The following is a 24095-nucleotide window of genomic DNA, read 5'->3' as shown; positions in this document are numbered from 1 at the left end:
TGAAATCTGCCAAACTAGTCTAAGCTACCTTTAAATAGGAACCGTAAGAATTATAAACAGAGCTATGAAGCAGTAGAACACTCCCGCTGTTAGACTGCCTTTGCTAGCAGGATGACAGCCCCAAACTGAGAAGGCGTAGCGACTAACTGATTGGTAGTAAGTAGTGTCTCCAACTGCAACTTCACATTAAGGCTTCAGTTACATTCACCACTCACTGCTGCCAAGAGAGGTAGCCCTCTCCCCCCATCCCTCCCCCAGTTTCTTCCCTGTGGGACATACGCTTCTGCCAAGTCCTTGCTTCAGCGCACATTTGATTGCAGCAGAAAGACAATTCAACTCACTAAACCAGCAAAAAGTAAATTGGTTTTGGCTGGAAAGCAAGCTGAATTAGCTCGTTATGTGATCAAGAGAGTACTAGGGTTGGTGCAAGACAGAGAGAAGATGAACTTTACAGCTGAAGACAGGAAGAGCAGAAGAGATCCAGGCAAGGTGAGAACAGTAAACAGCCAAAGAAACCGTTAACAGAGCTCAACCAGAGCAGGGAATCACAGTTTTACCATGGTCCAGCAATTTACAAAAGACCTATCTGGAGTATTCAGTTCCTGTAGACATCTCCTCATTTAAGGGACCGCTGTTCCTCTGACACCTGCATGTTACTTAAAGGGGATATTGGATTTAGCCCTAGCACAGGACTGCACTAACAGTTACTTATCTCAGGCCCAAATTCAAGAGGCACTGGTACCCTAAGAGTGTTGCTGTATGAGCCCTGGGAAGGAAAGGGATTTTCTAGTCCCAGCTCTTGTGCAGGGTAGCGCCACAGCCTAGGGAAGCTTTCCAAGGCTCAAGATTAGCTGGGCATGGTGCCACGTTAACACCACTGTCCTGCTTCTCAGGCACGGATTGTTTTTGTGTACAGGACTGCACAATGCAGAAGTCATTTGTTGCAATGCTGGTTCATGGGTCTGCCCCAGGCTCTCTACAAAAATAGGTATATCCCCAACAGAAAGCATCCTGAGGGGGCCAGCGCATCGTTCCTCTGTAAGAGAAACATCACAGGCTGGCAGTAAGGAGACAAAGCCCCTGGAGATCCACCACAAGGAAGGGATTTCAGCAGAGCTTCAAGAAATAAGGCTTCACGCATTCAAATGATCAGTTATCTCAAATGTGGCTTTACACCAGAGGAGTGTTTAGTCACTTACCTCCCTTTTAAACCCACCTAGTGTAACATGGCCTGTTCCCACCCACTTGCTCCTGGGGACAAGTTTCCCCCATTTTCTTTCACCTTCTGTTCTCCATCCATCTCACACTGCAGGGCTTCCTGCCCTGAGCGCTGCGAGTCAAGGAGGCTGGCTCTTCAAAAACAAAAGGCAACGGGTGGGTACCTTGAATTTTAACTTTATTAACCTTCAGGTTTTATATCCTCTCAGGGCTTTGCAGATCCTTCCTCAGCACCACAGTGCACAGGAACCTCATTTTACTAAATTAAGCGAGTGCAGAGGAGGGCAATGAAGCTGGTGAAGGGCCTGGAGAACAGATCCTATGATGAGCAATTGAAGAAGCTGGGACTGTTTAGTTTGAGGAAGAGAAGGCTGAGGGGAGACCTCATCACTCTCTACAGCTACCTGAAAGGACATTGTAGAGAAGTTGGTGCTGGTCTCTTCTCACAGGTGATTAGTGACAGAACAAGAGGGAATGGCTTTAAACTGAACAGGGGAGGTTCAGACTGGACATTAGGAAAAAAATTTTTCACAGAGCGGTCAGACAGTGGAACAGGCTGCCCATGGAGGTGGTGGAGTCACCATCCCTGGGTGTGTTTAAGGGTTGTTTGGATGAGATGTTGGGGGATATGGTATAGGGGAGAACTTTGTAGAGTAGGGCTGATGGTTGGACTCGATGATCCCAAGGGTCTTTTCCAACCTGAATGATTCTATGATTCTTAACAAAAGCCCAGGTTGTCCCACACTCCCAGACATCAGCTCTCCCCCGCGGCCGGGCAGGAGGCAGCACCCCTCCTTCCCCCGCGGCCATGGTCCCCAGGAAGGCCATGGAGCCCCGCGACGAGGCGGGCGGGCAGGGCAGCACCTGCGCCGGGGGCCGGCCCTTCGCAGGAGGGAGGGGCGGCGGCGGGCGGCCGGGAAGGAGAGGGCGGGCCCGCCTGCTCCCGGGGCTGCTGTCGGGGCGGGCCGGAGCTCGGCGCTCCCCTCAGGTGAGGGGCGGCCGGGGCGGGGGCCGCTGGCCTTCGCCCCCGGGGTGCCGAGGGGCGGGGCCGCCCCCGAGGAGCCGGCGGCGGGGCCGCGGGGCCGCTGCAGGCCGGGGGGCGCACCGACCGCGGGGGGACGTGGGCAGGCGCCCGGTGTACGCCGGGCAAGGGGCAGCGCCCGCGGCCGCAGCTCCGGGGCCCCGGCGGCAGAGTCGCTCCCGGCGGGTGAGGCGGGTTTCGGCTTGTGGTGGCGCTGAGGCGACGGGACCCCCACCAGAAAGCGCCCGTGGGGAAAGGTGCGGGGCTGCTTCTTGCTAAATGGCCTCTGCGCGGAGCAGAGGGGCAGAGCTCCTCCGGAGGAAGGCGCTCTCTCTTTCTTTGTTAGCCGTAAACAAATCCAAGTTAATTTATTTATTTAGTGACACCCTAAGGAGACGGAAGGGAAGTCATTAAGCAAGTCCTCAGCTTGATCAGTCCAAATTAAATGCACGGACTGCAGGCACTTCCACAGTAATGCTGAAGGGCTGTGATGAAGGCAAATAAGAATAAAGATTGATTAGATGCTTAGACTCGGTGTTTCCATATTTTACAGGTTTGGACTTAAGCGTACTGCACTTGGGCGGGTAAAGACATTTTCAGGAAATAACATCCCTGTACCATTTAATACCAAATTATCAAGGATGTATTTTCTCTCCAACGTATTTTCGGCCCAGCACAGCTTTGCCGGTACCTAACGTTTATCCAAATCACGCAATGTTTGGTGCCCTCCTCTTGAAAACTTCCAGTACAAAGGTCACACACAGCCTGCGCTTTCAGGTTTGCCCTGCCGTCAGTGGCAGGTGTATGCATGCTCATGCAATGCACTGGAGTTTGCTGGGTTTAATACTTTGTGTAAGAGACAACGTTAGAGAAGCCAAGATTCACGTTCTTAGTGGACCCCGTGCTCTGCCCTTGTAGCAAAGGCAAGAGAGTCAGAGCAGACGTAGTAAATAAGCACAATCAACATGCAATGTAGAAACATTACAATTACTTGATGAATAGGAAAATGAAAAGCTTCCTTCTTTAATGAAGTTATTTACATGTAGCTTAAAGGGGTTTACTACTTTCTCTTCTAAGGAAGTCTGTACTAAGTCTTGAATCAGCATGATATGGATGTGAGTGCTGGTCAATGAATAACTTTTAAGTAGAGCTATAAAATGAACCAGTTTTATTTCTCTGGCTCAGGAAGTTATTTTAGAAGGAAGGAATACATGTAAGAAACAAGATGTCTCATGCCGGGAGACGATACCAAGATAAGCTATACAGGCACCATCAGAACCATGGATCTGCTAGATACGAGGAAGACAGAAGAACAAGAAAACCATACCTGTACAATGCAAGGTACATCTTTATAATCTTAAAGAAACATATCACAACAGGTCTATAATGTCTGTCATCTCCTTTGTTTGTTTTTAAATACCTTCTTATTGCAAAAAAAGCATTTATTCAGCCTTGAAATCATGAAGCATGAGCATGCTGTGTTTGGAATCAGGGGGGGCTGTTTTACAGTGTAGAAATTTAATCTTTGTATTGAGCTCAAGAAGGGACAGAAAGATAGGCTGCATGACACAGAGATGTGAATTTCCTGACGTTATCTGGATCAAGTTGGGTCACAAGTAGGTGAAGTGTGGCCATGTGTCTTACTTGGTACAGTTCGTAAAGAGGCTGGTCAGCAGGTGACGGCAAGCCATGGCTTGCCAAATATGCATTGTTTAAATGAGAATGTTATGTGACTGAGACCAGCCCAGAGACTTATTGAACTCTCAGGTTGCTGTTTGTATTAATCTAAAACAAAATTAATTTCAGTAGCCGCAGTCAATAAATGAGTACTGACTAAAGCTCTTTGTGGCACTTGATAGTGTGACAACCCCTACCACTACAATAAGCAGATCAACTGATAGGTTTGGAGTGACAGTAAACTTAGGATATTACACTTCTCCTTCCAACCTGGACAGCCTACAGCATACTAGATGTGAGTTTAGGCTGTTTTGCTTTAAGGGCATGCCAGTGACTGCACTGTAGGAGAGAGGTCTGTAGCTCTGAACACCACCGGCAAATTGACTGTGGCAGTAAAGTGTTCATCACTCCTGTTTAGTCTTTGGGGGCATGATTGTAGGGCAGTTTAAGAGTAGAGGCAAAGAGGGAGAGGAGATAAATATAATTAAGATTATTGAAAAGCTGAAATACTGAAGTACTCCCTGGTAAGATGCATTTTAGCAAGAAAACCAAGGATGAGAAAAAAAGCAAGAGTGTGTGGACTAGAAGGAGTACTTATGGCTAAGTATAAAACATTTGGATGGTGGTAATTCTGCTGTATTATGAAATAGCTAATTAATTTTTCTTCTGTCTCTCTTAAATTATGAAAAATTGGAGAGAAATGGGAACAAAGGGCAGAGTAAGCTGAATGACTGTCCTTAGCAAAAGCAGAGATCAGGAGGGGATATAGTTAAATTGTCTAACATATTAGAAGTGAGAGCAACAAATTCCAGAAATTTATTAATTGCACTGTGGAGAGGGAGAAAAAATAAGTGTTGGGTTTTGGGGGTTTTTTTTGTGTGGTGTGGTTGTTTTGGGGTTGTTTGGTTTTTGGGTTTTGGTTGGTTTTTTTTTTTTTTCATATACAGCATAATATAAGCAGTGTGTGAAAAGATAGCTATAAACTAAACCACCACTTCTTAATAAAGTGCTTCTCTGGACTTCCTGTTTTTGCTGTTAGCTTTAAATGACTGGACATGTAGAGTGAAAATTGGTGGCCAGACCCTAAAGACCAACAGACCATGCCTGTATCCACCAGGGATTAGAGGAAGGGGAGCTGCAGCTACAGATCTGTAATAGCCATGGAGATAATTAGAGTCAAGCTGAGAATCTGGGGGGCACCTGCCCTCACTACAACTAATTGAAAAGATTATCCATCAGTTGTTTTCATGGAGTTTGGCTTAACCTAATAGCAATTCCTCTGCTCAGCTCTCACAACAAAACCAGCTGCTTTTGTAAGGAAATTTCACTGTTTTAGTGAAGACTCAGGCTGATTGACCAAAAGACCTTCAAATACTATAATGAAATAGATGGGAAGAGCTTCGTGGAAGCTGTAATTTGGGTGCCTAATGCTTTCATCCCTTAGGAACAAGACTTTCTAGCTAGAGCATTTATCTTTCCAAATTCATCTCTGTCTGAAACTCCTATAGCAAGCTTCCTCTCATTGCTGAGGAGAAAGAGTTGCCTTACCCAGAACTGGAAAGTCCTGAAGGAAAACAGGAGCAAAGGTGGTCAGAATAGGCCATTGTGAGAAAAAAAGTCTAAAAGAAATAATATTTTTTTCGTAATTGTACCCTGTTGATGAACATTAGGGGCGGTTTTGTTTTGATTTTTTTGTTTTGTTTTGTTTTCTGGCAAGTAGCAGGATACAATAGAGAGAAGCAGCTGCATCAGAAGTACCAAAGGGATTGCTTTCAAGTTAACTGGAAGTCTTATAAATCACACAGCTTATTTAATTTATGTGACACAGCTGCGCAGGATGCTTTGGTGGTTGCACAAGACATGGGACAAAGGTCAGAAAAATCAGAAATGTTTCAGCCAAACAGAGCTGTTGGCAGCTACACGCGGAGATGTTAGCATTGGTCTTGTTATTGAACATCTTAATTAAAATGTAAAAACTACAAAGAACATGATTTAATGTAGATGAATGAGATAATATTTGTAAATTGAATCTGGAATTGGATGAAGATAAACCTTAGTGAAGTACAGTGATGCTAGGAAACAAAACTACAGCTGAAAATGCTGATCTGTGGATAAGAAATTCAAGATAAAAACTGCATAGAAGGCTTAAAAATAATAATGCTGAATGAGACTTAAAATATCCTTTAATAACAAAATCATCTATCTGTACCTTGAAAAAGGCAAGCTCCAATTCTCCTTCTAATGAGACAGAACATTTAGATTAGACCACTTACTAAACAATTTACAGCCAATGTTTCTTTTAACCTGAGTGTTAACTCACTTTAAAAAGGGCAAATTGCACGTTTCCCATAGAAGAATTTAAATCTCACCAGCCTTAAAAACCATCAGGCTTCAGATGTGTAGCTGTATGTCATTACAGCAAGTGGACAAATCCATTTTGAAGTATACGAATGAATCTGATCAGAGACATAAGAAATTGATTTTTTGGGGGTCAATTTTAGATTTCTCTTTGAATATTAGCAAAGACCTCAAAAAAAGCCCTCAGAGAAATATTTGAATAGGCAATTTTTTCACCACTTTTGAAATCTTTATCTGTTTCTTTTAATAGCTTTCATTCTTCTTCTAAAAGACATCTTTGTGAAACACGGAAATTAGAAGTACAAACTTGACAAAATGCTTACCCATTAAACAGTTGTGCTACTTTACACATTTATTCTGTGAAAATATTTCTCATTTTTATTCTCTGGGCTGCGATGGACTAGTTAAAAACATTTGGTTTTCATGAAAAAGCTGTTACTTGTTTTTATGGGAGCAGGAACTCTTCCCACACCCTCCTCCCTTCTACCTTTTGCAAGTAACCTAAACAATTCAGCCAGCCTATGCAGTGAGTGCACCCTTTTCCAAAATAAGAACAATCAAGTGCAGATATCCTTGTGAACATGGATTTATGCAAGTATTTGGATACTTTCTTTCAAAACATGCAAGCAAAAAAAAGATCACATACCTATGAAGCAGACTAGCTTGTTCCCCTAACAGGAGTGTCTGACATTTTCTCATGTTCTAATGTTCAGGAGAGAGCATGAGCTAAATAATATACCTTAGTCTTTTACTCCATTGTAGGTCAACAGAAGACATTCAAGGTAGCCAGCACTCAAGGACTTCTACTGTTCGCTCAGACCCTTACTCTAAAACCTCAGTAGCAGCACAGGAATATTTTGGCCCACCACCAGAGTGTTATCCTCCCAAGGAAACCTTGTCAATGAAGTGTTCAAAGGTATGCACAACAAGAGGTATGTGAGATTCTTATTGCCTGCCATCCACCCCTCTCCTTCCGAGGACTTGTCTTGGTTTTGGTTTCTGTCTTTAGGAAGTAAAGCTAGAGGAATAATTAAAAAAACAAAACAAAACTGAGAGAGCTAAAATTGCTGAATGACATAACTGAGGGTTACTAGCATGTTTTAGGCATCTAAAGGCAAGAGTTATAGAGATATTTAGACACTTGAAAATGCAGCTCCAGAATATACATCCAGAGCATCGGAGTGGGTGGTGTGTAATCACCCAGGGTGTACAGCAAGAGTTAACCTTTGGGATTTAGGAATAAAATAGATATTTGCATCTGTAAGCAATTTAAAGATGGCTGTTGAAGCGTTGATGCTAGTTTATTTCTGACATGTTCTTCTCAGACTTTTTAACAACTCTAAATTTAATTCAGTCATCACTGATACATCTTTATAAAGCAACATCGGGGAGACAAAGCTTTTGTGGACATGAATTCAATAAAACGGCTCTTGAGAAATAACTTGGGTTTTTAATAGCTTGAAAGTGACTACAGCAATCAGAGAGATGAGCATTAATGTGGGAGGAAATCAGCCTTAACACTTAGTAAACTCATTTCCATAAACTGAAAAGAAATGCCATTAAAATATCCATTACTCCTTTACAAGTTTTCCCTCTTCCAGACAATGAGCATTCTCACCTTGTTTGTAGGAAGGACCCACTGCAGTCCGAGTTGAAACTTGCAGCTAGGTACAAAGTCTGGTTGAAGTCTATAAACAGCCTTTCAGTGTCTTCCAGCAGAGAGACAAATGAAGAGTTTATTTGTTGGAAGTAAATTAAAATACATAATGTTAGATTATTTCTTCACTCCATGAAGAAAAGTTAAATAACACACTCAGTTTGCTCTTAATATTTCTCTGTATGTGAATATGTGAACAGTTTAAAGAGTGAGGTGAGCTACTTTCTCTTATAAGTATGTTCTGTGTATTTGTACGTGGTTTGTTTTTCATCTCGAGGAGATTCAACTCAGCAGTTAGTAGAGCATATTTAATGATACAAAGCCATATTGATACTTTGTCAGGGATTAAATTGTATCAGCAGTTTCTTCTTCAACAATACTAAATTATTTTAACTTGTCCGAGAAGCTCTAGAAAACTCCATGCCTTATTTTATCACAGCATTTCTTACAGAAAAATGAAGTGGCAAGTTATTTTTAGTTTTCAGTTTCACTGGTTGTTTAGACTTATGGGTAGCTTAATATGACTTGCTGTGGTTTTTTCCCCTGCATTTGCTTCTCATTATTTCAGTGCATTAAACATCATTAACATTTTCAAAATGTCCTAGTTTTGGATGCATCAGTTGACGATGATGATTTCACTCCCACCCCTCCCCCAGGTATTGCTCAGTATTTTCCAAAAATTTAATGTCTGATCTTGCAGTGGAGGAGGGAAAAGATATCATGTAGAAAATAAACCCTTTTATTAGCAGTTTTATTTCAAAAAATGAAAATATATTGGAGGTTGATTAGACTATAAGAATGTTACTCCACTGTTTTAATTTTTGAAAGTACCAAGATTTAGTAGAATTTCCTAGAATTGTTTTGCAGAATTCTGTATTCCCTGCAGTCATAATAAATATTGTACATGAAAAGCTATATGAATTGTTTAGTAAGTCAGTACATGCAAGCTACAGCTTCTTTACAGATTGAAAGTTCCTGTAAATACTTCTTGACCATCTCTTTTGCCAGTGATTTATCAGCAATCTGGTGAAATTCCCCCTTCCCAAGCACCATAATTCTAAAATAAACTCTTATCAAACAAAGCTGGGAAATCAAGTGATGTACCAGTCTTTTCCAAAGCAACAACTGAAATGTAAACCTTAGTTTCTGACTGTGCATCACTCTACTTTCACTATGATTTGTTGGGTTTTTTTTCTTTTTGACCAACAAATATACTTATGCTCTTTGTACACGTTGACCAGTTTGGCAAGCTAGAGAGGAATTCTAAACAACCAGAGCTCTGAAAAGTATTTCCTTCACCTAGAAACTGCCCTCTTCATCCGTGCTTTTCACTAGCAACATCCCAAAAAGCTAAAGCTGAGTTTCAGAAATAAGCAGTTATGTTTGCAGGGATCCTTTGAACACTTTAGCTGTAAGCAGCAGCAGAAAAAGGGACGTTGTTCTCCTATCTTTGTTATTCCCACCTTCCCTCCCTGATCCCCGTCCCCTTTTGTTTCCCTACAACCACATTAAGAAAATAAACTCAACCCAAATATAATGGAAGAAACAACCAATGCTGATCCCTTTTGTCAACAGGAAAATTTGATGCCATTTAAGAAGCTTCAAAACATTCTGATCCTTTTTAATCCTTTCATCTTGAAAACAGAAAGAAAAAAGTCTGTTTAAATGTTATATGAGAAATACCTATTCAAAGCCGTTCAGGTGTGATCCCGTGGCTAGCAGTACTGGATCATATAGGCACCTCGTAACGCGTCCTCTCAAACAGTGTACTAGGGTGCAAATTTAGGAGGACCATCAGAGTTTGGACCAGTAGAGAGTGAGCTGTCCTCTGGAAAACTCTCCAAACTTCAGATTGGTGGAATTCTTTGAATTGGAAAACTGCATTGACTTCTGTTTTGTTTAATACCTCTTTACAGACCTATCAAGTTTGTTTAATCGTTTTCTGAATCCCCTTTTGAAGGTTTGGCCTCCGCAATATTTTATGGCAAGGAGCTCCACAGTTGTGCCACTTGAAGAAGTACTGTTTTGTTCCTTAAAATATGTTAAAGAAGGTGTCTCTGATTCTGGTGGTATTCAAAATACCTAACGATAATCTCATATATTCACCTTCTCCATGAGATTTATTATTTTTAGAGTGAAGTCTTCCCTTTCTCCCTGTCACTGTGCTCGTATCACTTCTTCATAGATTGGAGAATAGTCAGTTCTGTTCCTATCAATGAGTGAAGCCTCTCCAGTTCTGGTTAGCTTGCCAGCCTTATACATTTTCCAGATCCATCATACCCTTCTGAGATGGGCTGACCAGAACCTCACTCAGAATTCAGGATAAATTCCCAAAAGAATCAGACATCTGCATAAAGGTTCGGGTTCTGTAGTCCTATCCCAGTGCTTCCTAGCTTTTCATGTGGTGTTTGACTATCAGTAAACACTGAGCTGATGTTTTCAGAGAAGGCTACCTGATGTCTTTCCTGAGTGGAAATTATTTGTTTAGAGCCCATCTGTGTGCTCTGAAGATGGGATGAGTGTGTACATGCATGAAGTGTCAGGGTGCTTATTAAGCGCTGATTTCATTAATTTCTCATTCAAGAGCTTGAGCTCTCACCAGCCTACCAATTTTAGAATTGGCAATCATGAAGAATTTTTTGTGATTATTGTTAAAACAAACTTCACCATCTCACACTTCAGCCTTTTCAGTTCATTAGTCTGTTTATCTACCATAGTTTTTTTGGTGTGTACTTTTGAGCTGAATCTCTTTGGAGTCCCCACTTACAGCTTTTTGGGCCATGTTGCAGAGCAGTCTCAGGATGCACAAGATGTATTTCCTTCAGATAAAACTAAACGAGAGAGTGAGCTGTAACTAACAGCAGGCCCTGTGTCCTTTGGACCAAACTAGAGCTAAAATGAAGTACCCCAGAAAATGTCTATCGTGTATCCCTGAGGTCAACTGTTTAACTCCACAGATCCACTCCCATTGCACTGCTAACATGGGCATAACTAGTGACAAGCAACACAAAACAGAGACTTCCCTCTTAACTCTATTTGTTTGAAAACTGGTTGTTTCCTCTTACTCTTTTTTTTTTTTTTTTTGACCACTGCTAACCTGTGAGAGGATCTTTGATCTCACCGGACCTTGTGTCATTTAAGAGCACTCCCACTTGGCTTGCCTTTCTTCGTATATCTGCTGGTTCTTTCAAATTACTTCCCTCTAACAAATTTTTGAGTTTTCCTTACTATGCTATCTTTATGTCTAATTTCTGTATGGGTTTTTTTGGTAGGGACATCATGGATCTGCAGATTACAGATTCAAAAGGCAACAGAAACACTGAAGTCTGCCACCTTCTGTTCCTGTAGTAGTGAAGGAGACTTAAGGAACAGCTTATAGATTGGTGGGAAGCTGCCTAGGTGCTCTGTATAATTATATGAGAGTTGGAAATAAACTGTTCATGATAAACCTTTCATCAACTAAGGAACTACTTCTTGCAATAACCGTTTCTTACAACTTACAACTTATATACAATAGTTGAAAATGACAAGAGTTTTGGTAAAATTTCTGTAGTTCTCTCTTCTGTGTAGAAAAACTACATTAGCAATCATATTTGCCTTTCAAAGGACACCACCCCCCACCCCACTCCACCCCCGGTCCTTTGAAAATACAACCAGATTCAGTGCTTTTGGTTACCAGAGAGAATGAGAGGTGTGTTCAAGGCTGGCTGCCATGCTGCTTCCCTCACCTTAGAGAGAGCAAAACCTGAGTCAAACACAAGAGTGAATTGCTGATCTTCAATTGGTCATAGATATTTGGTCACTTGACCTTGAAAACTTTTCTTTTGATGATGTATATTGGCCTGAAAGAGCTAGAGCAATGCAATTTCAGGATAATGCTTCCTTTAGTTTTGCTTGAACAGTGAAGGTAAACTAAGTTTCTCCCATCTTCGGTCAGTATGTGACTCAGGAAATGCCTGCACTTTAGCCTTATATGGAATTGTACTGTGCTGGTCATAATTTCTGAGCTAATAACTTTTTTTTTTTTTTTAAATTCATCAACCCACTTGGCATTTAAGGGAGACAGCACTAAAAAGGTTTGTGGGAGAGCAAGGATAATTGAATCGCTGTTCTTTGCTGTCATGAATACAGCTTTGCGCTTTGCACCATGAATAGTGTCAGATTTCTTAAGCATATTGTAGGCACTTCCAAACAATCATGCCTTTAGCCTACATCCTAACATCCACAGTTGTTAAAACCTTCAGACCAATTTCCTCTCGGAAAAAGAAAGCATTATGGTTTGTAACTACAAGAAAAGTCTCCAATTTCAAGCATAGCCAGGAGGAAATATCAAACTGAATTTATTTGGAGGAGGAAATAGAATTAGGGAGTAACAATGACTTTCTCCAGGATATATTAATGCATTAACAAGCCAGCATTAATTCAAATGTAAACATCTATCAGCTTTTGTTTTTATAAAACACAGTTGAACTTTTTTCCTGTAGCTATGCATGCTGGCAAATACTCATAGACTGGAAAAAATACTGAGATAAAAAGTCACCCCAAATACAGGGTTCACACTAGAGACACTCTGTTTGAGTTATGCCATTGTTTATAACTATTATACTGCTGCTTTTATGTTGCTCAGTTATAATACATCCTGATACCTTAGTTCTTGGAGTCAGACATGGGAGCAGGAGGGGAAGAACATTTTGCAAAGCACCTGTATCCCTTCCAGTGCTGCGGAGATGTTAGGGGAGAGTCGTGGTCTGCAAGAGGCGTTGGACTGAAGTAAAAGACCTTCTGGAGCTTCAGTTATGAATGTTCAAAAACACTGAAGGGCCTTTAAATGTGCATAATGCAGGTAACTTCGTGGATGAAAACAAGCGTTTGAAAAGTCCGTTCAGCTGCACATGTTAGATCTTTTCAGCAGTGGTCAGCAGGGCACCTACATTTCTGTGGAGACACCCAATAGGATTAGAGACAACTGCATTTTTCAGTCACCATCTTCACATTTTGCCCCTACAGTCTGCCATGCTTAGCTCCTGTAAATGATGCTCAAAGCTGTCATACACTGTTCCTGTGGCAGTTAGTTTCAACATATTTCTGCTGTAAGAAGGGATCACTAAGGTCCCCTATAGTCTTATTGTAATTACATGGCTTCCCCTTCCTATATGTTACAAAGTATATTTTAAATACAGTGTGGCTAACATACAGAATTTGCCATCAAATTTTAATCTTGTAATTGTGAAGACAAAGGATATTAGTAGTGGGAATTGGATGGCGCTGTACAGATTAAAATAATCCCAGTTATTCAAAAGGCTTAATTAAAATTGCACAGTAATAAAATACAGTGACAGAGCTGCAGGTAACCTCCCTGTTCTGAAGTTAAAAGTGTTTCACTTGGAGGCAAGTCCTCTTTGCTGAAATGCAAATAGCCATGAGCAGTTAGCTCTATAAAAACATGCAGGGGAGCTACACTCGTTGCAGATGCCAGATGTTACCTTTACAAAACTGTTGCTCTGCCAGCATATGAGACTCCACTCTGCCCATGTGTTTATATCAGATTTTTTTCATCCACCTTTTGGCACTGTGCTAACACGTACACTATTGTTTTTAGGGAGGAGAGAACTACAACTGAGAAGACTCACTTAAGTTGGCAGGGGAAGATACGGGCAAAGTTGATGTTAGCTGTTAGGTATGTGTTAGACCCTAGTCCGTGCTTCCCTACTGGGAAATCTGAAAGCCTGCTCTCTACCAGCGTAGAGTAAGAGTTGCACCATCTTTCTTTTAAGACCACTGGGTTTGTCTTCCCACATCTGACACAAATTCTGGGAACTAAGAAAAACTCTTCTCTTTAAAAAGTGGGTCTCAAAGCTAATTGATACAGCAGACTGACTGTCTACTAAATGTAGCTCTTTCTTGAGCAGGTGATCTTACCTCACTTAAAGGAGAAAATCCACCCAGTCGGGAATGTTGCTCACCAAGTGTGACAACTGACAATTGATAAAGTGAATGAGAAGCTTGGGTTCACAGGTGACTCCAACCCGACCTACTCTCCACTTCAGCCAGACAATGATTACTTACAGAGCAATAACACCCCAATCTTTGCACTTTCTGAAGGCGGATCAGTTTCAGTTCAAACAGAGGGAGTGGCTATGGAAAGTTGGCATAAGAAACAGGAGTGTTTCATTGTTTTCTGAACTCTTTTTAAAAAAACTTGCAAGTCTGTTTCGATACCAAGATATTTGTTGACTACTTGAAAGAACTATGTGTACATTAGGAGGAAAAAAGTCTGTTTTCTGGAACACAGAACATAAGGTGACTGTGCAGAGACCTACCAGTGCTACAAATACATGTACAGCCTTTTACAGGCATTGTATTTAAATCACTATTGCCAAGTGTTACAGTTTAATGCAAGACCTTTTGCTTCCCACCCTCTCCAAAATTTTGGAAGATGACTCATGCTCAGTTAACAGGAGAGAAATAAAGAACATGCTAGAAGTAATGCTTTAAAGAACTACTGGGAACAAGTAAACCAAAGCTGTTGTTCCCAGACAGGGGCTTGCCTGTACTGAAACTGTGTCTCGGTGGCAAGTAAATCTTAGTGTCATACAGTGGTGGGAAACTATGGGGATAAAGGCTGATGCAGTTGTTCTACAAATTAAGTCCACCCTTTCCTATGAAAATTGGACAGCACTGTTTAGAGGATGGGAGGGTATTAAGCAGAAGGAATAGAGCAAGTGGGACAGTAGTGCTTTTAAGGGATGATGATACACACAAAAAACAGGACAGTACATTTGGATCTGAGCACTCTGACTCTGAACATAAGGTTTCTCTGAATCATCAAAAACAAGGCTGGTCATCCTTTGAGATTTTCTGATGGAGTGATTGTCTTGACTAAAGAGGGACAACTTATTAAAAGAGAATAATAATGCTGCTTTCTAGAGCACATTTAATTTTCCTAGATTTTTTCCATCGATTTCCAGTAAGATGGTTATCTCAAATGAGCATAAATGTGTCGGGCACTTACATGCCATTTAAATTCAGTTGGATCCAAGTACACAGTTCCTTTGGGTCCTTTGAAAAGCCAAGATTCAGTGAATAACTCTTGGTGTTACATTGCCTAACACTCGTGTTTTAGGGTTGGGTTGTGTTTTTTTTCCACCTTTGAACATTACTCCATTAGGGAGATTTTAGCATAACTCAGTGAAAGCTAAATCCCACCACTGGCTGAAGAACACAGAGACCTACAAAAACAATGGTGGGGTGGGGGCTTGGGGGCCATTTGTTTGTTTAACACAAAGCTGTGTAATGCCCTGATCTTGCATCAGTGAAGTTGGTTGAGTTCTTGTTACTGGTTTCAGTAAGATCTTTCTTTGTACTGGTACATATAACTGGAATAATACCATTGGCAAGATATTTTAATATTTTGCATCCAGATTTAATATTTTTAATCTGTTGCAACTCTTGTCTCCATTTCATTTCCCTTGTTCAGTTCTCCTCCACTTTTTTGGTTCCTCCCCACTTCTGTGACATTTTTTGTCCCCTTTTAAAAACAGAACAACCCCCCTCTTTCCTCTGGTGTTTCCTCTTCCTTCTGCCTTATATATTCTTCCCGCCACTGACTCAGTTCAGCAGAGAGGTGACTAAAGCTGCATGTTGATCTGTGCCTTTACTCTCTGGGGTTTGCCAAACCTGCACCGGCAAGAGAAGTTCAGCGTTTGAGATCCTTTTCAGGACTGTCTGCTGCTTTTGTAAGTCACTATATATGGTCAAAATACTTGTCTGCTCCTTTGGGGGAAAAAAAAAAATTACCTCTGAAAAGCAGAAAGCTACCCAAACTGTGAAAAAACCCAAAAGACAGCTTTTAGTGAGAACGGCTGGGAGAATGGTTTTTAATATATGTGTTGTAGTCTCTCATTCCTTTCTTCCCTTCTCCTGGAGTGATCCCTAATGTGATGTGGCACAGGGCTACTGGTCTGTGTGGCTCCTGGCACTTCTGCCCTGCCGCTGGGGTCGAGGTGTCCAAGAGGGGTAGCTGGGCACCCCTGCTCTGGTAGTACATGGCCTGCAAAGGAAGCAGGGGGAGAAAGCAAGCCAGAATGGAGAATGACAAACATAAAATACCATAGAAGTACAGGATGTTAACTTAAGAGGAGGGAATGATACCAAAAGATATGGGAGAGAGAGTCCATGTGCACTCAACAGAGGAAAAAAGTGGTTACTGAGCCAAGACACAGTGGAGGGAGACACTTTGAACACCTCCTCCACTAGTCAGGCCCTTGTGGGGTCAGAGGAGTTCAGCAGCAACAGCTATTAGAACTGACTGTCCTACAGTTTGCTTCTTGTCAGCTGCAGAAACAGAAACAAACCTGAATTGACCATTTTACTTTATGTACACACGTACGTACACACGTACGTACACACCTGAACAGTGGGGCCATCCTGTCACAGTGCCTGAGTGAAAAAGCCTCTTCACAGCTTCCAACACATGAGACTTGAGCACACAGTTGAGTTACTGGGTACCACAGACTCAGCCACAGTGTAGTTTTATGAGGCAGAGCATGCAGATTTAACAGCTCACCTCACCTGAAAAGGAGAGTTTCTGGTCTTTCTCTCATCCTGACTGTGTTATTTTCCCTGCTAAACTCATGCCAGCACAATTGCTCATCAGATACACCATGAGTCACTTTGAATTGCTAAAGTTGCAGGAAAAAACAGCAGCACACAAGAAGAGAGTTGAATCGTTTCCTGCTATTTTAATTTATTAAAACAGCTCTTGGAAGGGCCTAATGCTAGGCTGGAGTTATTACTGGGCAGGGGAGAAAAGTGGTGACTGCCCAGGCAAGGGTAGGAGGCGATAGAGTAAGGTGAGCTGCCAGTGGATCTGTGCCCTTAACAACCTGCCTGGCTGCTTTGCTGAAGGTTTGAGCCCACCATTTGATAGAAGACAAAACCACTGACCAGTGGGTTAATACCATGGCAACAGCCCAGCATGCACCGGGTATAGAAGGGAAAGGCAAAGTGAAAAGTTGGGCTCCTCACTACAAAAAGGACACTGAATGACTTGTGTCCAGAGAAGGGCAACGGAGCTGGTGCAGGGTCTGGAGCACAGGTCGTACGAGGAGTGGCTGAGGGAACTGGGGGTGTTTAGTCTGGAGAAGAGGAGGCTGAGGGGAGACCTCATCACCCTCTACCTGAAAGGAGGGTGCAGAGAGCTGGGGATGAGTCTCTTGAACCAAGTAATAAGCGATAGGACAAGAGGGAATGGCCTCAAGTCGCGCCAGATTTAGACTGGATATTAGGAAGCATTTCTTTACAGAACGGGTTGTTTGGCGTCGGAATGGGCTGCCCAGGGAGGTGGTGGAGTCCCCATCCCTGGAGGTGTTTAAGAGTTGGGTTGACATAGAGCTGAGGGATGTGGTGTAGTTGGGAACTATCAGTGTTAGGTTAATGGTTGGACTTCAAGGTCTTTTCCAACCTAGATTCTGGGAATAGTAGATTAATAGTATAAATTGAAAGGCTGCTGTTTGTTACAGCAGGAAGCCTACTCACAGCAAAAGAAGACTGAATTCAAAGGAAGTTAACAAGTATGATACATTGAAGTGAAGTTGCTATCCATTTGTAATAGTTTTAAGCCCTGCCAGGACCGGAGACCACGTTGTCGTTGTCCCTCCCCCACCCTCGGACATAAGTAGGGCACAAACCCTGGGTTGAGATAAGAAATTTAATACAACAATGTGATAAACGATCTGAACAACAACAATAGAGATAATAACAACAACAAACAGTAATAACAGTAAACAAGACAAAAGATATACAGAGAAATACCGCAAGGATACAGCTAGCCTGCCGCACGCGTGCTCCCCACCACCAAAGCCACAAAGGAAAAAGCTTCCCACGCTGCCGGGAGATCCCTTCCCCCTCCCTGCTGGGGAAACTTAACCCTATCCTAGCTGAACCAGGACACCATTGCAGATTTAGATTTTATGGAATGATGAAACAGTTCTCTGGAAGGCTCCAACAGCATTCGCTGTCTTTTAGGTTGTAGCCATTCTCCTCACCTTCAGTGCTAAAAAGCAATAAAGGGAAGATGCATGGGAAAGGAAATCGAAATCCAGGAGCCGAGACCTGAGTCGTGTTACTTGCTCAGTATAGAGAGGGTTAGGTCCCAAAGCCAGCTGTTCACTGTGCTAAATTTAATACAAATCAGTAACATTTTAGATATATCCCAAGATTTTGAACTTGAGAAAGGAAAAAATAACCAGATCAGTGGAGTTCTGAAATTTTCAGACCTCTTCCTGTCATTTTACACTCAAGTCTTGCAGAGCGTTCATTGCATGGGATTAGGGAATAGTTGTAGAGGCAAGTAACTTCCCTGTAGGAAGACCTTTTGGCAGTCTGTTTTCTGCAGCTATAACTCTAAGATGATGTAGCTAACTGGTCTGTGAAAGCAAGAGTGGCAGCACAGACTCAGAAGCATGGCTTTTAACTCAGCCCTTTCTGTCAGCAGTACACTGCTTGATGTAGGTCACTGCTAGTATGTGTATGTTAGCATTCCTTGACAGAGCTAAGATTCAAAATTTAACTGTCCTTTTATTCCTTATTTCTCAAGTCTGTCTATCCTGTTTATACTAGTACAGTAGGATTTGGTATCAGCTTGTAACTGTCACAGATCAAGGTTGCATGAGGTTTTTGGGCTGCCTGGGTCAAGATCTGAACATACTGTAAGGCTTAATATTTCCCTTAAAGCCCTGATGATTGTAAAAGGCCTTAGGGATTTCCACTAATTGTCTGCTTTCACAAACCCTACTGGCTGTTGTCATAGTCCTGTAATTCACAGCTTCATTCTACATGCTGCTTATCATTTTATGATTTTCTTTAATACAGGAAGCTTTTTTATTGCACTTAAAAAAAAAAAAAAATGATGCAAATAACTGGTGGAGTAACTGCTAATGAACCTGTCTCCATTGTTTAGTTACTCTAATCAATTCTACAGCAGGCATGTGTGAAAACTGTGCAGGTACGTACAAAACCTGTCCAACCTGAATGCCCTGTCTAAGGGAATTTTTCAAGCATGCCATGAAAGCATCTACTGCTGCAGTTCAAAATACAGTAGGCTGGCATTGATCATATTTGTCATCTCATGAGCACAGCGACACATTCTGCCAGCCCTACTGTGGTGCCAGCAATCAGCTCAGTGAAGTTAAGGAGTTGCATACAGAATTTGTGAGAATACATAGGAAGTTTTGGAGCAATGTCACTGAGGATTGCGCTAAATTATAAATGTGGGGAGGTTAGCAGCAGATGCTGACTACTTTGACAGCAGAAAATTGCCTTTTCTAAAGCTCAGCAAGGTGATGTACAGGAAAAGTTGATGCTCAGGAGGTCAGAGTGCCTCACCAGTCATATATGAAGAGGAAATTCTGAAAGCAGCATAGAAGAAAGCTGACCGGTCATGAATTCCCAACTTTCAAGTTCTCAAACATATTTAAAATTTATGTTTCCCTTAATCAACTGGTCTTTCCTCCCTGTAGACTTGTAAGAGCCACTTCCTGATGGACCATCTATGAAATCAGTAGTCAGCCCTTAAAAAGGGAAGTGGCCTTCTGTGTCCAACACTGTCCAAGGGCCCTGAGGACCTAAATTGACTCCCTGTATTTGGAAGGCTCGACCGAGCAGACAGAAAATATCTGATACAGTTCCAATGAATGTCCTGTACAGCTATTACACTTTCAAAATATTCTGAACAGTCCTGGTAAAGTGATGACTCTGTACCTATTAAAAACATTGAGTCTCTTGGCTGCAGTGTTTGAATTTGGTACAAGGAGTTCCAAATCCTGTCTAAAGGACCAAGATGTAAATTTCTCTTTACCTTTAGCTTTATAGATATTTCCTTTGAAATAGTTGAAGCCTCCTGAACAGATTTGATAACCAACATAGTTATTGCCCTGTTTCACAGGAATTGTGCAGAGGGGTCGAGGAAAAGGCATGTTGTCATGCAGAAACCAGAGAATCATAGAATGATTAGGGTTGGAAGGGGCCTTAAAGATCATCTGGTTCCACCCCCAGATCAGGTTGCCCCATCCATCAGCATCACCTCTGAAGAACACATACATAGAACTGCACGCTTAGTTCCTCCTCAACAAGAGCACTTTGTCTTCTCTGCCTGCTCTACCTAGGGTTTTTTAGGGTATGAAATCTATATGTATGCACTTGGGTATATGTATATACATATATCTATATGTACACGCACAAACTGAAACATGCTGAGCCTCAGATATTCTATTCCAAAGTATTACCAGCATTATCACTGCTCTCCTTTGTGCTTCTGGGATGGTTTGCAAGGCCATGATGTGAATGTGTACCTACCTACAGAAGTGAGGGGACAGTCTGGGTACAAGGGGAAGCAGGAACTCCTGCCAAACCATTGCGAGCACCTTCCTGTGAAGCGCAACCAGCAGCAGGAAGGTGCTTGCTACCTCAGCCCTCTGTGGAGGGAATAAGAATGGGCAGAACGGGAATATCCAATAATCCTTCATGGTAGTTGTCACTGGCTTTCTTTGGTTTGAAGCATCTGGCAGCACAAGAGAGGAATTTGTCTAATTCCCTTGCGTGCTGCTTCAGCCCTTTCTTTTCAAGCCTGTACAGCCTTGATAGCAACTAAGCCATTGCTCAAATGGCATGCTGATCAATGTTAGCAGCATAAAATGAAAGTCTGTATGCAAACCGCAGATCCTGCCCTATTTCAAAGGCTAATATAGGACCACTGTGTCAAGCATCTTACGTTCTTGGCTGTTGGACTGCAATGGAATAATAAGATTCACAATCCTGTAATTAACTTCAGGACTTGAGGACCAACATGCGTGATACACTAGGGGTTTTCATTTCCCAAATAGGCAACTCTAGCTATGCCACGATTGAACATCCGTCATGTTTACTAATCTTAGTCTGACCCCTAGTGAGCTGTCACAGAATAATCAGATTTATCTAACATGCTGCGCCTTCCTGACAGGCAACTACCACAAAAAGAAGTAATTTATCCACTTTTTTTTTTTCTTAAAAAACCTTGGTTACATTTATCAGTAGCATAACATAAGGAAAAGAGGAGAAGAGTCAGCTCAGAAGTCATAAGGCTCTCTTCTGAAGGTGGGGATGTAGAACACATGACCTGGTATCAAATTCACTTAACTTCTCTCGCATATAAAGTGGTTTTTGCCTCCTTCCCCTCCTCCTTTTTTTGTGCAGTCAGGAAGTTTCTTCAGATTTATGAAGAGATTTTTATCTCTGAAGGAGATGAAGTGGAAGTTGCATTTGGTTAGATAATAAATTTAAATTAACACTTTGACAAAAAAGGTTGTAAGTTAAAACAGTAAACACATTTTAAAGGACCTAAATAGCTTGCACAGTTTTTAAGCCATTGGAAGCTTCTAGGTTTTTGTCAGCTTTAACCTCAGAATTTTGTTCATACTGGATATTTCTTGCTCAGTGTGTTTATGCCAAGTAGTTACAGGCCAAAATACAATCATTGTGTGCTTGCCTTGGCAATAACACAAGCACGGTAAAATTTTTATGGATTTCTTTCCCCGCATGAAGATCCATTTATCAAGCACACTGACAAATTAAAAAAAAGTAATTTGCCCAACCTCTGAAATGTACCCATGAGAGCTCATGCTTCTTTTTTTTTTTTAAAGCAGCACTCTTCTGTAACTGCAGCCAAGGGGACCATCTCAGTAACAGTGCTGTCTTTGTGTATGGTTTTCACATACTTCTGTCACCCCCAGTTTGCACAAGACATGATATTGACACCTGTTCCCATCTTTCTGCTCCTTACAGGCATTTTGAAGTTTGTGGAAATCACGGTTAACCTCCTGGTGCTGGTTTGTGTGGGTGCTGCCCAAGCTTCTGTTGCAGGCTTCACCTCCCTTGGTGGCTTTGGCACCGGATCCTTTAGCCTGAATTCTGCCTATAGCCCCTTTGAGGGCACGGAGCTCCAGGAGGTGAGGGAGCTGGACATGCAGTTCACCCAGATGAGAGCCCCTTGCGTGTATGGCGGAGTAGCCTTCAGTTTAACAGCAGCAGCACTTACCCTTGTCTTCCTTGTCGTGGGGGCAAAACCCATCCAGCAGCTCAGGACGGGGCTGCTGGCAGGCGAATGTGCCTTCAACCTGCTGGCCGGCGTGGCGTACATTGCAGCGGTCGGCCTCTACCTGCATTTTGTCAGTCAGGTGAACTCCACGGAAGTTTGCAAGAGGCGTGAGAGGCTGTATGCACGCCGTGGTTACACCTCCATGAACTGCGTGGTCCAGGGCGGTGACGCAGCTGTTGGCCTTTTTGGCGTTGCTGCTGCCTGTTTGTACTTTGCAAGCTTTGTGGTCTGCGTCCTTGCTATCCGAACTGTCCGGGCCTTCCAGAGCCACACGACCAAGGCTCAGCATAGCCCCAAAAGCATCATTAGAGACAGAAGTGTCCAAAACCACCACACTGCCCACAGGCCCTCTAAAAGCTCCCACAACATCCAGGCTCTTGCCACGTTAGTGTGAAGTCAGCTCTGGGACTGTGCCAGAGAGCTGGAGCTTCAGCAAGGGACAAGACGCAGGGTGTTGCATGCTAAACAGGCGACCACTCCACAATGCATCATCCTACAAGGTGCTGAAGTGTGTATTGAATCACCAAATGTAACAATACTGCTGTAACACGATGTAATAAAATTGATGTTGAGCAGATGTTTTAACAAGGTTTTTTGCATCAGTCTCTCAAGCTGGACTCCTGCATTTAAAATGTGTTTGACTGTAATGTTTCATCCTGCATCCTGCACAGATGAAATCCAAACAGCAGTGGGCTCTTAACGGGTTGCAGCTGCAGTGCTGCCAGACTTGTGCAAACCACCACATCCTTTCCTCTGCCATGAGGTAAGAAATTCAGTACACAGCTATAGTGGGCAGCCTTCAACTGATCCTGTGCCTACTGATGCATCCTATTGCCTTACGCCACACTGCTCACAAAACAAAGGATACTGAATGCTTTTCTGAACCACCGCCGAAGCTACTCTTGAGACCCGTTTCATTTGGACTAGTAAAGCGTTTTATCTTTTGAGTCATGGGAGTCGACACATGCGAATCATGCTCCCTGAGGAATGCTGCTGGAAGGAACTAGTTGCAATTTCAAAGGCAGCATTTAGGTCCTCCTCCAGTTCCCTGCTATGTTTTCCCCATCTCACAAAACGCAGATCAGAACCTGAGAGGCAGCATACTGGTCAGCTATCAGTAAAGATACCGCTTGCTTCTATAACCACCTAAACTAGGTTTGGCTTATTGACTGCACAGCCAGTGGTGGGCAGAGCCTGAGTCAGGAACATGCTGGCTGCCCTGGAATTTTCCATGGGAATGCTGTAACAATGACAGAAAGTACGTGTGTCCTTCCAATATCTAAACACACAAAGCATGAATGAACAGCAGTAATTGTATGCCCTCAGGGTTGAGAAAATATATTTGAGAGAACATCTTTCAAGAGTCCTTTGTTTGAGGCAGATGAAATAGATTGCTGGTCTTCATAGATGAGAGAGTGAGGAAAAAAAGGCTGCTCTTGAAGTACGCAAGATTGGTCAGCTTGAGAGGAGGGAAGAGGCAATTTTGATTTTGGCAGTGTTCACTCTTTTCAGTTTTGCCTGACTTGGAGTCATTGCCCAGATGAGGCTCTTTTGAACCACAGTAGAGCTTATTTATTATATACTTCATATATATATATACACACATATAGAACAGAGGCAGATCTCGAAGGATTATGTTTGAGATAATATAAACCAAACAAGAAAATGTTACAGTTCTGATTAAAGTGATTGCATGAGCCTTTATAATGAGTATTTATCATTTATATAATACCTTAAACATCTCTAATGCTTCACAAGCATTCATAGCACTGTCAAGCTTCATAGCATTACTACGCTTATGAAGAGACAGGGGTGAAGAGTTTTTCCAAACTTGTGATGACTCACAGTAGTGATGGAGTCATGAAATTGAGACTTCAATTTCTAGCTCTTTGCCCAAACCCAGACCTTCACTGTTATGAGGCAATCAGCTGGAAGGTCTGTTACAGGGGTGTCTGGTGTGCAGCTAATGCCACAGCTAACCACTTGTCAGGCATTTCTGCCTGCACACTTGTTCCTGCGCTACCTCTACATCA

The 24095-nt window shown here is 42.4% G+C and overlaps 1 protein-coding gene across 4 annotated transcripts; it reads left to right on the top strand.

The window, feature by feature from the left end:
- The first annotated feature begins 1583 nt into the window (after positions 1–1583).
- On the top strand, positions 1584–22581 carry LOC141956961 (MARVEL domain-containing protein 3-like). Of its 4 annotated transcripts, XM_074897871.1 has the most exons (5): positions 2140–2206; positions 2793–2926; positions 3425–3580; positions 7037–7206; positions 21750–22581. In XM_074897871.1, exons 3-5 carry the CDS (start codon positions 3465–3467, stop codon positions 22454–22456), a joined length of 993 nt encoding a protein of 330 aa, XP_074753972.1. In that variant the 5' UTR covers positions 2140–2206; positions 2793–2926; positions 3425–3464; the 3' UTR covers positions 22457–22581. The 4 variants fall into 4 exon arrangements, with proteins under 4 accessions (XP_074753975.1, XP_074753972.1, XP_074753973.1 ...); XM_074897874.1 differs by lacking the exons at positions 2140–2206; positions 2793–2926 and adding an exon at positions 1584–1667; XM_074897872.1 differs by lacking the exon at positions 2793–2926 and having other exon boundaries at positions 2168–2206.
- Positions 22582–24095: the final 1514 nt, after the last annotated feature.

This window comes from Athene noctua, chromosome 2 (genome assembly GCF_965140245.1).
Source record: "Athene noctua chromosome 2, bAthNoc1.hap1.1, whole genome shotgun sequence".
NCBI lineage: Eukaryota > Metazoa > Chordata > Aves > Strigiformes > Strigidae > Athene > Athene noctua.
This window is presented reverse-complemented; position numbering and strand designations above follow the sequence as displayed.